This window comes from Schistocerca piceifrons, chromosome 8 (assembly GCF_021461385.2).
Source record: "Schistocerca piceifrons isolate TAMUIC-IGC-003096 chromosome 8, iqSchPice1.1, whole genome shotgun sequence".
NCBI lineage: Eukaryota > Metazoa > Arthropoda > Insecta > Orthoptera > Acrididae > Schistocerca > Schistocerca piceifrons.
Window position 1 is genome coordinate 476,523,649 of NC_060145.1, and position 16,767 is coordinate 476,540,415.

At 41.6% G+C, this 16,767-nt stretch overlaps 1 protein-coding gene across 3 annotated transcripts in view; it reads left to right on the plus strand.

Annotated features, from left to right (window-relative positions):
* Nucleotides 1-16,767, plus strand: part of LOC124711580 (microspherule protein 1) — a 139,938-nt gene that overhangs the window by 47,962 nt on the left and 75,209 nt on the right. For 2 of the 3 annotated variants that reach the window (XM_047241727.1, XM_047241726.1), the window contains exons 5-7: nt 7,423-7,641; nt 13,887-14,025; nt 14,137-14,260. In XM_047241727.1, the coding sequence (XP_047097683.1) occupies nt 7,423-7,641; nt 13,887-14,025; nt 14,137-14,260 (482 nt within the window). The remainder of the gene's footprint in view (nt 1-7,422; nt 7,642-13,886; nt 14,026-14,136; nt 14,261-16,767) is intronic. The other variant, XM_047241728.1, reaches the window with a different exon arrangement.

The following is a 16,767-nucleotide window of genomic DNA, read 5'->3' on the forward strand; positions in this document are numbered from 1 at the left end:
ATGCAATGTTACTTATAATCCGCCTTGATTACTAAATATTTATTCACATGACTGGTTTCGGTTCCTCTAGAACCATCTTCAAATCTCAAATGACAATGATACTAATTTACTATTTCACAAATGCAAGCCTATTTCATCCTATCTGATCAACATCAAATGTACCAGAACGTACCTGCAAATTTTGGTCACAGGAGTAACCCATTCACACTCGGCAACCTTCACATGCTGCGTCACATTAAATTTGTTGGCAGAATGCACCTCACTTACATTAATTATAAAACTTTTACCGACTGGTGGCGTCTGGTACATTTGTTACATTACATATGCACATACTGTATTAAGTAATGTAACAAATGTACCAGACACCACCTAGAGGAACTGAAACCGGTCATGTGAATAAATATTTAGCAATCAAGACGGATTATAAGTAACACTGCTGGAACATATGATGTGTCAGCAGTTGGGTTGGGTTGGGTCCTGGAGTCACTTGGCTTACTGGCTCCATGTCTGTGCGGCTTCCGCCAGGGTCGCTCTGCCACTGATAATCTTATGTCCCTCAAGTCTGCCATCTGAACAGCCTTTTCCAGATGCCAACACTTGGTTGCCGTCTTTTTTTTATTTACAAAAAGTGTATGACACGACCTGATGATATCATATCCTTGCCACTTTATATGAGTGGGCTCTCAGAGGCCCCCTCCCATTTTTTTAATCCAAAATTTCCTGTTGCTTCATACTTTCCGTGTCCAACAGTGACTCCCATAGTTCCCCCAATATCCAGGAGAATGGGGTCCCGCAGGGCCCTGTATTGAGTGTATCTCTATTTTTAGTGGATATTAATGGTCTAGCAGCAGCTGTAGGGCCGTCCATCTCACTTTCTCTGTATGCAGACGACTTCTGCATTTTGTGCTACTCCACCTGTACTGGTGTTGATGAGCGGCGTGTACAGGGAGCCATCCACAAGCTGCAGTCATGGGCTCTAGCCCACGGTTTCTAGTTTTTGGCTGCAAAGTCGTACCATTCATCCAGAACCAGAACTTTACCTTAATGATGATCCACTCACTGTAGTGCAAACATATCTATTTTTTAGGAGTTATTTTTGATGCTCGATTGACATGGCTTCCTCAGCTTCGTCAGCTTAAGTGGAAGTGATGGCAGCACCTTAATGCCTTCTGCTGCTTGAGCAACACCAACTGGGGTGCAGATTGCTCTATGCTGCTGCAGCCCTTGTTCAATCCCGCCTTGACTATGGAAGTCTGGTCTATGGTTCGACGGCGCCCTGAGCATTGTGTTTACTCAACCCAGTACACCTCTGTGGCGTTTGCGTAGTGACAGGAGCTTTTAGGACAAGTCTGGTTACCAGCATCCTGGTGGAGGCCTCGAGTCCCTTCATTGCAGGTTAGGCATGCACAACTGCTCGCCAGTTATGTTGCACACATTCGTAGTTCTCCTGCGCATCCAAATTACTGTCTCCTTTTCCTGCCCACGGCGGTTCACCTCCCGCATTGGCGTCCCAGGTCAGGGCTTTCAATTGCAGTTCGTGTCCACTCCCTTCTTTCCGAACTGGAGTCCTTGTGTTTACCACCTATACTTGAGGTTCAGTCACGTACATCTCCGTGGTGTACGTCTAGGCCGTGGCTTCACCTTGACCTTTCACATGGCCCTAAGGACTCGGTTAACCCCATGCTCTCCGCTGTCACTTCCTCTCGATTCCCAATATGTACTGAGGCTATGAAGTGGATTATGCTTCCATGAAGGACATATTTAACAGCATTCCTTGCCCGATGGCTGCAGTGTTTTCACTGCCGAGTTGGTGGCTATATCTCATGCTCTTGAGCACATCTGTACATGCCCTGGGGAGTGGTTTCTTCTGTGTACTGACTCCTTGAGCAGCCTACAAGCTATTGACCATTGCTACTCTCGCCATCCTTTGGTAGCGGCCATCCAGGAGTCCATCTATGCCCTGCAACGGTCCAATCGTGTTTGTCGTACTGACTCCTTGAGCAGCCTACAAGCTATTGACCATTGCTACTCTCGCCATCCTTTGGTAGCGGCCATCCAGGAGTCCATCTATGCCCTGCAACGGTCCAATCGTGTTTGTCTGGACCCCAGGTCATGTCGGAATCCCAGGCAACGAACTTGCCAACAACCTGGCGAAACAGGCTACGCGGAAACCTCTAATGGAGATCGGCTTCTCTGAAACTGACCTGCATTCATGCCATTAAGGAGACTACGAATGTGTGGAAGACCTCCACGCGGGCCTCTCGCAGGGACTCTGTAGTTCTCTGTAGTTCTCTGTCGGCTCCACATTGGCCATGCTTGGGTGACACTTGGCTACCTCCTGCGCCGTGATGACCCACCTCAGTGTCGGTGTGTCACCCTGCTGACAGTGGCCCATATCTTGGTGAGCTGTCCTTCTTTGGCTCACCTGTAACAGACTCTTGCATTACCGGACCCATTGCCATTAATTTTAGCTGACAACACCTCACATTTTATATGTGCAGTGGGTTTTATCATTCTATAAAAGTTTTCGCGCATGTCCTTTGTCCATGAATTCTCCACTGTAATGCTTTTAGACTGGATGTTTTAATGTATTGCAGAGTGGCGGGCTTTTCCTTTTTATTCTTGTGGTCTTCCAGCCACGGTCATCTGCTCTTTTGTTCTTATCCCTTCTACCTGAATCGTGCTTCTCTCTGTGGTTTTGTTTTCCTGTTTTGTCCATAGTAGTGTCAATTGTCCTTCTGTCATTCTTCTGGTTCTTCCATTCTCCTGTTATTGTGCTGTACACCTTCTTTCTTTTCTTCTTTCCCTTGTGTAATTATTTTACTGTGAACAAGGGACTGATGACTTCGCAGTTTGGTCCCTTCTCCCCCTCCTTTAAACCAACCTACCAACCAACCTTCTGTTCTTTACATGTGTACAAAGTACACCACACTTCTGCTCGTGTTATGGATAATGGTGCACTCGCTCAAGGGTTGAAATGTACCGCAAAAGTCATCTGAAAAATAGGTAGTTCACATATGGTATATATATTTTTTTAAGAGGAGGGGGGGAGGGGGGGGGGGGACACTTCCCTGTTCATGACACAGTTTCAAACTTATCACTTCATATCTCAAAAGCTGTTGAAGTCTCTGAAGTATGCTTTCTGTTGATCATTTACCAAAATAGTGTGCTCAGCAATGGACCTTTTCAAAAATTCATTTTGTGTCGTGTTTGTTATTTATTATCTTCAGAGTTCTTCAGTGTGTTTTGATCATATTTATCTCTTAACTCGTGTGAAGTTGAAATTCTATCTCCTACAAAAATAATGTGGAAAGGAAAGTTGCCACTCACCATATGGCAGAGATGCTGAGTCACAGATAGGCACGACAAAAAGACTGTCACAAGTAAAGAAAGCTTTCGGCCAGTAAGACCTTTGTGAAAAATAAATCACACACACACACACACACACACACACACACACACACACAAAAAAAAAAAAAACCGCAGACTCAGGTAACTGAAACCACACTGCGAGCAGCAGCACCAGTGCATGATGGGAATGGCGACTAGGTACCTTGCACAAAAACAGATCTCCCATGCCTTATCTTTCTAGTCTCACACCACCTCCCACAGTCTCACCGTCCGGCCACAGAGGAGCATTCCCCTCATAACTCAGTGCCACCCAGGCTGGAGCAACTGAATTACATTCTCCGCCAAGGTTTCGACTACCTCTCGTCGTGCCCTGAAATGAGAAATGTCTTGCCCACTATCCTTCCCACCCCTCCCACAATTGCCCAGCAAACCTACACAATATAGTTGTGCATCCTTACACAACCCCTGCTCCCAACCCCTTACCTCTTGGCTCATACCCCCTAATAGACCTAGATGCAAGACCTGTCCCATACATCCTTCCAACACCACTTAATCCAATCCGGTCACAAATATCACCTATCCCACCAAAGGCCGGGCTACCTGTGAAATCAGCCATATGATCTACAATTTAAGCTGCAACCACTGTGCTGCATTCTATGTGGGCATGACAATTAACAAGCTGTCTGTCTGCATGAATGGCCATTGACAAACTGTGGCCAAGAAACAAGTGGACCACCATGCTGCTGAACACACTACCAAGCATGACATCCTTCATTTCAATGACTGCTTCACAGCCTTTGCCATATGGATCCTTCCCACAAACACCAGCTTTTCTGAATTGCACTGGTGGGAACTTTCCCTGCAATACATCTTATGTTCCCGTAACCCTCCTGGCCTCAATCTCCGTTAGTCACTGTCCTCACCCATCCAGCCCCTTCCCTGTTCCCATTCCAGCACTACACAGCCATCATTCCACCATAACATCCAGTCTTTTTACTTCTGTCCTGTGTGTGTGTGTGTGTGTGTGTGTGTGTGTGTGTATTTTTGATGAAGGCCTTACTGGCCGAAACCTTTATTTATTTTTGACAGTCTTTTTGTTGTGCCTATCTGCAACTCAACATGTCCACTATATGGTGAGTGGCAACTTTCCTTTTCATAATACTGTTACATTCCATCCTGGATTTTCCATTGTTTGAAAAATCATGAGAAAATTCACGCATGGTATAGATCTGTCTAAGATCTTGTAGTGTGTCTAGTGAGGCCAGGAGGGTTACGGGAACATAGGATGTTGTCAATTTTTAAGTAGGGCTGGAGTTATGTATTTTCTTGAAATGGTTGAAATTTTCTCATCAGGAAAAAATCCTGCTTAAGAACTTTGCACAACGTCCATGGCAACACAGTGGGAGTTGACTGTGGCAGTGCAGTTTCCATTGATGTGTTGCTATTTGGAGCAGTCCATCACACTTGCTGTCAGATGCCAACTAATTTAAGTCAGACCATAGCTTTTAATGTTTGGAACATAGAGGGATGGGACCATCATCAGAAAATTGAAGATATAGGAAATCAAAAGAAGATAGAGAAAACTCACTGATGTCATTACATAAATCAGCGAGTTGGGAGGGGGGGACAATGTACAGGTAACAACCTGAGAGCAAAAGTTAAGTATTCATATCAGTGATATGAATTGTTGGGTCAAAAGCAAGAAGTATGTTTCAAGTAATTCTGAGAAAATGAAAGAAGTTGTCAGAAAGAGTTGAAAACATGGTTGGCGATTGATAATTTCATAGTTTTTACCCATTGTACTTCGTGCTTCCTGTTTCTGTCTTTCCACCTCTCCATATTAAGAAATGTTAATAGCGAAAGCATTGCACCATTGCTAGGCACACACAAAAGAGAAAGAAAACTTGTTGTCTTTTGGAATAATCCTTTTTCAGGCTAGAACACACATGCACTAGTGGCTCAGAGGCAGGTATCAAGTTAATTTGTTAGATATGCAGGAGGGAGTGATGGTAGGTGCATGGGCCAGGCACGTGATACACAGGTGTGAAGCCAGTGGGATGCAGAACATGATGGATGAGTCATGGATTGGGGGCATGTGACTGGACAGAGCAGCGAGAAACTGCTGGGTGGAGGGTGAGGGGACAGTGAGTTAGCAGAGATTGAGGTCAACAGGTTTATGGGAGCGAAGGATGTGTTACGAGGAAAACTCCCATCTGCATAGTTCAGAAAAGCTGGTGTTGGAGGGAAGGGTCCAGATGGCTCAGGTTGTGAAGCAGCCATTGAAATTTGATGTGCTGTTCTCAGCTGCACATTGTGCCACTGGGCAACCAACTTTATTCTTGGTAAAGTTTGGTGGTGGCCATTCATCCTGCTGGACGTGTGACTGGTCATCGTACCGACTTAAAAAACTGTACAGTGATTGCAGCAGATGTAGGATATGAATGGCTCCCTTAATACATGGCCATACCTTTCGTGGGGTAAGATGAGCCTGTGACAGGTCAGAGTAGGAAGTGTTGGGTGAGTGGATAGAGGAGGTCTTTCACCAGGATGTTCAACATGGATGTGATTCATATGGTGGCGGGGTTTGGGAATGGATATGGCTTAGGGGTGGACCAGGATATTGTGTAGGATGGGTGAGCAATGGGGTATCATTTTAGGAGGGGTGGGGAGAATCTAGGGTAGGATATTCTTCATTTCTGGGCATGATGATAGAATCAGTCCTGGTGAAGGGTGTGGTTCAGTTGTTACAGTCCAGTTGTTACAGTTGTTGAGGGGGCACTCCTTTGTAACTAATTCTTGGGGGTAGTGAGAGGATTACAAGTGTGCGAGGATATGGCAGGAGAAATCTCTTTGCTGTGGAGACTAGGTTGGGGCGCGGGGGTTGGTGAAGACTGTCGTAAAACCTTCAGCATACTGGACAAGTGAGTTCTTGTCACTACAGACATGCCACCACATGTGACCAGGCTGCAAGGAATGGAAGCAATTTCATAGTGTTGAAATGTATGGCAGCTGTTGAAATGCACATACTGTTGGTGGTAAGTGACTTTAATATGACCAGAGTTGTTGATGCCATCAGAGAGGTGGTCAACATCCAGGAAGGTGGTGCATTAGGGTAACAATGACCAGGTGAAGCAGATTAGAGAGATTTTGAGGTTGTGGAGGAATGAGAATAGTGTGTCGTGGCTTGGATTCCAAATTGTGAAGGTATCGCCAGTAAACTTGAACCAGACAGGCGTTTGTGGTTTTGCAAAGCTATAAATGTTTCGTCTAGATGATCAATAAAAAAAAATTGGCATAGGAGGATGCCATGCAGGTGCTCACAGCTCTACAATCACTGTACAGTTCTTTATTTTGGTTTGACTACCAATGAGCTGTCCATCATAACGAATGGTCACCGCCAAACTGTGGCTCAGAGCACTGTATCCCAGCCAGCGGGACAACATGCAACTGAGCACACTATGCTAAATTTAAATGGCTGCTTCACAAACTGGGCCATCTGGACCCTTCCCTCCACTGCCATTTCTCCTCAATTTCATTGATGGGAGCTACCTTCACGACACAACTTTTGCTCTTGTAAATTTCCTGTCCTCAGTATCCATTAATCCATTGCATCCACACCCTCCACACAACACTTTCCCCGTGCTCTATCCTGTCATCCCCTCCAAATCTACATCACCTTGCTCACACGCTGCACCTCTCTGTCACTTGAGCACCATGTGCCTTGTCCATGCACCTGCCAATCCTCCCTCCTGGACGCCTAGCCAGCAGACCCAGTGTCTCCCTCTGATCCACTAGCTATCCAATCCAACTCCTCTTCCTGACTTCTGCTCTGTCTCCTTCTCTCCAGCCCACCCTAATCAACTGGCCAAAATGCGATACCAGCATTGTGTGTCCAATTGGTACACATAACGCTTCTGCTGTCTGGTGGGGGTTCCTTTACTCCTGTAGAGAGAGAGAGAGAGAGAGAGAGAGAGAGAGAGTGTGTGTGTGTGTGTGTGTGTGTGTGTGTGTGTGTGTGTGTGTGTGTCTATATCGACTCACTCGGTATCTGAGGAATGTGTTGTTTCACAGACCAGTGATTTGCGTACAGTGCACCGAGCTACTAAGTTCTCGTGCCGCTTCACTGTGCAAGAAATCCAGCAGCGCTGGTACGCCTTACTGTATGACCAAGCTGTCTCACGTGTCGCTGTGGCTGCCATGCGAAATCTCCACCCTGAAATCGTAGCAGCTGTTCGCAGCCGTGCTCTTTTTAGCAAGGCTGAAGAGCAGTTGCTGCAGACCATTAAATCGGTAAGTGCATTCTGTAGAACTGCCTTACAGATTGGCCTTTGTTGTTTATTTGTATTTTTTGAGCAAATTATGAGGTGTGAAAAGGATTAGTAGAAAAAAAGCTTGATATAATATTGTTGAACTTAGCATCCATTTACCATACAGGAACAAATAGGGAAAGCTTATAGACAGTGCATTAAAAAAAATTGTTGTATTCTTAGCTTTCAGCATTTTTAATATTCCTTTTGTCATGGGAAAAGAAAGCGAGGAAGAAAGCGTAAGGCAAATGTTCAGAAGGGTGAATGAAGTCACACTTAAGCTGTCCTCATACAGAAGGTGAGATCATTGGAGGATGAGGATCTGGTTAAGTTTTGTGATCTTATGGGGTGGAAGTTCACATTCCAGAGCATTGCGACGCATGAGAGACTGAGTAAGACACATAAGAGTTTTTGCTCTGTGGAGAGGAATGTGGCCCGTGAAACGAAATATTGCACTCTAGCCTGTATTTACAGTAATGCAGGAAAAATGGATTGCTACTTACTATTAAGAAGACACATTAAGTTGCAGACAGGCACAATTAAGAGACACCATTCATACACTCAAGGAAGCACTCCTCGTGTGTGCATGGCTACCTGAAGTAGCCACAAAAGACCAAGAAAGCAAAACTGGATCAGATTACACACTTTGGAGAATTAATTACCAACAAATAAAGATTTCTGTTTGAAAATGGTCATACAAGAATAATGGTCAAGTTAGAAAATGTTTGCAGGAGACAAATGAAGAACTGGTGAATGTAGTGACTGACAGTATTACAGTTATGTCAGTTATGTTAATATTGTTACACTGTTACATAGTTTAAGAGCATGGTTTTTTATAGTAGCCCAGTGAGTTAGTTGAAGTGAAACAGAAACAAATAAAAGTGTAACAAGAGTTGTCTTGTTGATCTTTGCTATATGCTAGCGACAAACCACAGTCTACTTAATATGCAACTTGCAGAATTCTTACGGTATTCCTCCTGTATTTCTCCATTTTCTACTGATGCTAACTACTGTCCATGAATTTTTTGTTTGAATGAGAATGAATAAAATAAAACACAAATTAATATTGTTGGATATGTTCGTTATGCAGAAAGTGTCATCAGAAATTTAATATTGTGTTACTGGCAGAAGTAAGCCAATAGTTCCAAAGCACTAAAAAGTATCTCATTGTTAGCAAAATTTGGAAAATTTATAGGGCAAGGTATATGTCCAGCTTCGCAACAATGAATAAGAATAAGTTTAAGAATTATATAATTGTTATACATTCTTTTATTATTATTATTATTATTATTATTATTATTATTATTATTATAAATTAGGAATTTAATAACATCAGTCCTACCTTCCCTTCCTGGGATAAAACTTGCACAATTACCTTGCAAACCTGATGAATAATATTGCATGTTGAGTTTTTTGATGTTCTATGGAAGTACATTAGAGTGGAGAAGGAATCCTCAGTGGCCAAAAATATGAAACTTCCTGGCAGATTAAAACTGTGTGCTGGACTGAGACTCGAACTCAGGACCTTTGCCTTTCGCGGGCAAGTGCTCTACCGACTGAGCTACCCAAGCACGACTCACGCCCCGTCCTCACAGCTTTAATTCCACCAGTACCTCATCTCCTACCTTCCAAACTTCACAGAAGCTCTCCTGCGAACCTTGGTCATTGCCAACTGATCCTCTGGTGGACTCACTTCCTGAAAGTTTGTGTTTGTTCTGGACACAAGAGAAGCCACAAGAGACAGCAAATTGCTAAAATCTTCCATGCTCATCCTGACACATTTTTTGAAATATGTGCCTTTTTCAAGAGTTAATTCTTGAACGAGCATGTTTGTGAAGGAACCATTGTTGCCACCATTTGCACTTCCTGTGCCTTTCTTTCCTTTCTCCATTCAAAAGATCAGGCACATCAGCACATAAAAATGTGAAGTCTTTTACATATTTTTGAAAAGCTATCACAAACTCTAAGCAGATCTACACCACCAAACACACTGATACAAATCAACAGATGTAAACACACAATCATATGTGTATGAATTACAAGTAGCAAGCTCATACACATCACGATATACATCCCAAAGGCACGTATAAGTGCCATGTTTACTTGTGCCAGTACAAATCCCAGGTGTAAACATTCCCAAAGAATAAAGCTGCAGACCAACTAACAGTTTCACAGACCAATGAAGGAATATTTTTTTGTGAACCTAAATAATAAATAGAAATATTAAAATAATATGAAGGAATAAAATAGGTATATTTGAAACGTTCATTCTGAGCATGGACAAAATGAACAGGTCTACTTACCAGTTTGGACACTAAGAATGGAACTGCCAACTTATAGTTTCTATTCACTATCATTTAATAAATATGTGCTTATGGTGCCTACAATGAAGAAGATAAAAACATTGTAGAATCTGTAGTGTTTAACCATTCTTGTCTGTCTGTGCTAAGACAATAACTCTTCTGCTGACAACTTTCACAGGAACATGTTTTTGTGTCAAAACATTTTTTTTTTTTTTTTTTTTTTTTTTTTTTTTTTTTTTTTTTTTTTTTAAGGGGGTTTACCATTACATTGTGAGAATATAATTCAATTGAAGTTTCCTTAGGTAACATCTAAAACCCTGTAGTCAAATTTTGCAAATACTTTTCATTGGTGTGCTTCAGAAACTGAATGATTATGTAAATTTTATGTCATTGATGCAGTTATTGTTGTGTTTCTAATTTTTGTATTCTACGTACTGGACAGATATTACAGTGTTTGAAGTCTATATAGGCTGTCTGTTTGTCATTGCTAATTCATATGGAGAAAAGTTTCAAAGAGACTTTTTAGATCAGAATTTACAAAATTAAAAATATATTTTTAATTCACACATAAAATTGCTACATTGGGTCCATTAAAATGCATGTTTGTTCTCTTGTCCATATGTTAACCATGTTGTTTTGTCTGTGGAATTCATAGAGAAAATCTTCAATCTCTGTGAGCATGATACAATGCAAAAAGAAAAGTTCAATGTCCAGTCAATAAGGACATCAGCTTTTAAAATTTCCTTTACTAATAGAGGGATAAAAGTTTACAATATGCCTGCATAAAAGATAAAAATTATTTATCATTCTCACTTTTTATTAAAGCTCTAAGGACATTCTTATTAGATCACTGCCTCTATTCAGCAGCGGATGTTTAGAACATGTGAAGCATGAGATCAGAAGCATGAAAGTACAAAGTCCCCTACTGTACATAACACTAATCTCTTGTTGATAAAGCCAAAAAAATCATATATTTACTGCAATATTACTGTTATATTTTCTGTTCTTTGTGTGTGTGGGGGGGGGGGGGGAGGGGGGGGGGAGGCGCACGTCCATGCACTTACACATGTACATGCTGTCATGCCTCTACATGTGTCACTTGTGCATCCAACTATATGTGGATTTATAAAGAAATTATGTCACCTATAATATGGAAAAAATTAAAAAAATACTGTCTCGTGATCAAATCAGGCAGACAGAGAGCAATCTTGCCATTCACCGGTCCCTGTTCCCTGGCATGTTCACATAGTCGAAGTGATGCACAACACCAAATATTACATAACATACTTCTATAAAATGAATAAGGAAGTACTCAGACTTGGAGTTGCACATTCACTGCCACTCGCATGTGTAGTTTCCTGGTTCTCTATGCTGATAAGTGGAGTTGTTTCAACTTCCACAGTTTCTTCAAATGTAACATCATCACCTCATAATCCTCAAAAGAAACAATAATTTCTCCTCCTTGATGACCTTTCAAATATATAACACATTTCTAAAGCAAAGTGAGCTACTTGTATATGTTATATACATTATAATCAAGATATCTTAGTGACTTAAAAAAATGTGTAAATCAAACTAAAAATAACAATTTTCTTTCCAGTGTCCTGATAGTGAAAATAAATGGCTGGAAATTAGCAAAGGGTATGAAGAAAAATGGAATTTCCCCAAATTTTTGGGTGCTGTAGACGAGAGGCACATTGACATTGTGGCACCACCCATAGTGGAACAGTTTATTTTAATCATAAAGACCACTTCAGCATTGTTTTGCTAGCAATTGCTAATGCCACTTATAAAATAATTTATGGCAACATTGGCACACAAGGGTGGATTTCAGATGGTGGTGTACTAAAATACCCCACATTTTATAGTAAGTTAGAAAACAAAACACTAGATATATGACCACCAGCTCCTCTTCCTGGAGGAATAGGCCTGTTCCATATCTTTTCATAAGAGATGAAGCCTTTAGGCTTAGAATAAAATATCGTTAAACTGTTTCCAGGTCTGACTTGCAAAAATAGTTGGCAATGCATTTATAATTATAGACTGTGTAGAACAAGAAGCGTTACTGAAAATGTGTTTGGTGTTAGAAGCTCTCTTTTCAGAACTTTTGAGGAAAGAAATGCTGCTGAGTCCACAAAAGCCTACAGTCATGGTACTAGCTCATGTGTATGTAATAATTCTCATCAAAACAGAAAATCTCAAACTTATGTACCACCTGAGACACATGAAAGGAACAGATAATGGAAACTTAATACATGGATCTTGGAGGGATAGTCCTACTTTGATGGAGCCACTACCAAGAACTGGTAGATCATCATCATTGTTAAATGACAATAGAAAAGAATATGCTGTATTCTTCTGCAGTATTCAGGGCTCCATACCGTGACAGTTCAGGAAATAATTTCTTTACATAGCATAATTATTGTAAATACTATTATTATGTAACATAGTGGCATATATATAATTCATAAAATAATGTAACAAATTTACATACGGGTGCTACTTCCTGAGTGCTCCTATGAGATAGTGGTTTGTAACTCTTTCAGGAAATGGAGGCTTTCAAATGTGTACCAAATAGAGTTGTACACATTACTATCAGTGCTGCTAGTTCCTCTGCTACTTTTATGCTTAGCCAGCTCCTCCTGACTGTATTGATTTTTTATATTGTGCCTTTTACCTTCATTCTTTTTCCTAGACACAGTGAATTGTTTCTCTTCCAATTTGTTAGACCGTTTTTGACAATTTTTATAGTCCATGGACTTCACATCCCAAATGCAGGGATGTAAGCATACTGTTTCAGTTAAATGAAGTGTGTTCTGTTTTGTCCAGCATCTCATTTCTGCTGAAGACTAATTTCCAAAATAATTACGAAGTAAGTGTGTGCACAACACATTAAGACTACCATGAGAGACACCGCCTTCACAGAACACTCGATATAAACTGTATACAAAGCAGCAGACACCAAGAAAGGCTGGTACTCTGCAAGTGCAACTTCTGCTACTGTGAAGTGGTAAACAAACATGGCAGCAGACGCCGAGGATGACTGGCACTGTGCAAACACAGCTTCTGTGGCTTTTCAAGTATATCCCAAAAGAACTACATACAAAATGTGTACGTGGCCAGGTCTGCATACAAGTTGTGTGAACTTTTGTATGAGATGATGTATTGCAACATGTCAAACTGACGTGCACGTACAAGTTGTTGTACGTGTATCCCAGTGTAAATGTACCTGTTGGTCAACATTTTATGTTTGAACTTTAATGCTGTGTTTCCATTCCATGGTGGTAAAGTAGTGTGCTTTTTATACTGCCAAACACTCAATAGTGACTTAGAAAGCAGAGACTGCGTAGCAAACAAGGGGTCTAAATAGAAACAGCGTAAGTGGAAAACTATGTTTATCCTGTAAGATAAATACAAAAAAATTAATTTGAAGCATTGCTCTACCAAAGAAAGTTCAGTTACAGGCAGTAAACCATTTCTGTTTCACAGGAAGTAATTGAAACATACAGCACCCCTTTGATTACCTACTTTACGGGATAGTGACACCCGGTTCTGTGCTGACAGTGCTTAATGTAAGCAACATAGGGAACTGTTGCTTTGCATTTGAGACACAGGGTGAGATGGTTAGGGGGGCAACTTGGTCCCAGCTACCAGCCATAGCTGAAGCCACTTAGTGAACAGGAAATCAGATTACTGGCAGTGCCACAGAGGTTGACGGAATAAGTAGAGCCTGTGTTTCAGCATTCAGAGAGTGAAAATGAAGGGACAGCATGAGAGTCCTAAAGTCTAGAGATTTAGTAATGTCCTTCAGTTGTTAGTTTGTCAATCTACTGCAATTGCTCCTGATTCAGTGATACTTCTGTTGTTGTTTGTGTTGTTATATAAGGCTTTGCAAAGTTACAAATCTTTCACGTATCTCACACAGGCTTCAAATCCCACAATTGACGTATTTCAAGAATTGCTGGAGCAAAATGCCCAAGTATTTTATCCAGCACGGACAGCAAAGTCACTTTACAATCACTGGAACTTGATGAAGCAGTATCATCTCCTACCTGATCAGACTGGTATGTTGGATTATTCTGTGCAACACCTGGGAAAGGCTTTCTGCTGTGACCTTTGTTTTGCAGTGTGCATTTTGAATGTTTTGATATGTTGAACTTTGTTTATCTTTGCAGTTCAAGCTGTTCCAAGGGGTGAGCATGTGTTAAACTTCTCAGATGCTGAAGATCTGATACAAGATGGTGATCTAGGAGATCCTCCAGATGAGGCAGTCGAATTTGAATTAGCGAGGTCCGATAGGTAAGTTTAGAGACTCGAGTACACTTATTTTACAGCTTCATTAGAATTGCAACACTGAGAAGAACCTTGCATTTCATGGATTTGTAGAGTATAATATGATAATGGTATTACTATCAGCACTTTTGAGCAGCACTTTGTGTCCCTGTGTAAATGCTGATGGTGGTAAAAAGAAGTGCACTTGAGGAAAAGTAAAAATGTTGTAGCCTAGACTACACAGTTAGCAAGTTGTAACTGACAGGTATCTCCGTGATTGACACAAATTTATTCACAGCAGTATAAAAGAAATTCACCATAAATTTACAGTGCTTACAATTTAAAATGCTCATCACTTGAAAATGACTTCATGTAGGTGGCTGCCATTTTCCTTCACACACATTTAAAGTCTTTTACTGAAGTTAGACATCAGATCTTACAGGACTGGAATTCGATTCATGTCCTCCTGAATTTGATCCTTCAATTGTTTGACATGAGGTGTCAGATAAGATGTTCTGCAGCATGTTAATGGAATGCCGCGAGATGTGGCATGTGGACCTGTCTTGTTGGAAGAATGTGTTTGCAATTACAGGAAGATCAGCAAGCTTTTGCACTAGGAAATGGTGAAACATGTAAATGTAACATATGTGCGTGTGTGCGAGTGTATACCTGTCCTTTTTTCCCCCTAAGGTAAGGCTTTCCGCTCCCGGGATTGGAATGACTCCTTACCCTCTCCCTTAAAACCCACTTCCTTTCGTCTTCCCCTCTCCTTCCCTCTTTCCTGATGAGGCAACAGTTTGTTGCGAAAGCTTGAATTTTGTGTTTGTTTGTGTGTCTATCGACCTGCCAGCGCTTTTGTTCGGTAAGTCACCTCATCTTTGTTTTTATATATAATTCTTCCCACGTGGAATGTTTCCTTCCATTATATTAAATGTAACATTCTGTATTCACAGTAACAGCATTGATAGGAATGTCTTCAAGAAAATAAAGCCCGATGATTCTAACCAATGACACGCCGCTTTCTGAATGTGAAGTGGTGTTCCGTGAAGTGTTTCAGGATTTTCATGTGGCCATATATAAAGTTTTCGTTTTTAACAAAGTCTGACACCTAGTAATTGGCCTCATTGCTGATGATCAGATTGTAGCACAGGCCTGGCTTGTCATTCGCAATTGCCTACAGTTCTCAACAAAAGCATAATCACTTTGGAAGGTCATTTACACTCTGTTTTTGCACTATGTGAATTTTGTGTGGATGGTTTTACAGTTCCGTGCAATCCCATATGTCATACTGCAGTGCATGCTTGCGTGCAGAATGCATGGGACTTTAGCTGAAGGCTTCTTACACTCTTGAAACATTATCTGGTGTACACAAAAGCTTCTCTCTTCCACTCCTCTTTCGTACCATATAACCCATTTCCTCAAAGTTCAGTGCCCATACTTCAATAGCACAGGCACACAGCAGTGGGCCATGACATGTGAGATTGTAATGAACAGTAATGAGCACAAAATATGTGCTGTGCATCAACATAACTGACGTCACTTTTGTAAAACACCTTCATGGCAACAGCGCATTGTTAACCAGTCCACGCCATTTTGACTGAACATTTGTATCAGGGTCAATGGCAAAGGTTTGTTGTCAGGATGACACTATTCCCATTTCCTGATTCTTAACTTAACGTGCTATTTCCAGAATTGCCAAATTGAGGGTTCTTCTGCCGCAGCTGTTAGTTATGGCCGTGTCACTGAGAACAACAGTGTGTAGGTGTATTAAATGGCAATGACATTACAAAAAGGACAAGTTGCTACTCACCATATAGAGGAGATGCCGAGTCACAGACAGGGACAACAAAAAGACTGCTATACAGTTTAGCTTTCAGCTAAAAGGCTTTCTTCTGGATTAGAAAATTATATTTTATATAATGGAGTAGAAAACACACACATTCACACACATGCAACTCACACACATTACCACTGTCTCTGGCCACTGCAGCCAGACTGAGTTATAACTGTGCCTGATGGCAGCAGCAGTTTGTTGGTTGGATGAGGAAGAATTGCAGTTGGGCAGGGAGGGGCAATAGCAAGGTGGGGTGGCATATGGGGTGGTGCTTGGTGCTGCTTGTGGGAACATGGAGTGTGGGGCAGGGGGTAGTGGAGAAATAGAGAAGGGAAAAAGGGACTAATGGATGTTTTCATTTAATAGAAGGCTATGTAGTGCTGGAATGGGTGCAGGTAAGAAGGTAGGTAAGTGAAGGACTCAGGGAGTAGGGATAGTTATGGCCAGGGATGGTAGGGGCAAGAGGGGGGTTACAGGAAAGGGTATACTGCAGGGAGAGTTCCCAGCTGCATAGTTCAGAAATGCAGGTTTTGTTTTTATAGAGCCACCTGCTATGAAGCAGTCACTGAAGCGAAGCACGTCCTGTTGGGCAGAATGTTCAACAACTGGGTGATCCAGCTGTCTCTTGGCCATAGTTTGTTAGTAGCCATTTGTGCAGACAGACAGCTTGTTAGTTGTCATGGTAAGCAGCACTGTGGTT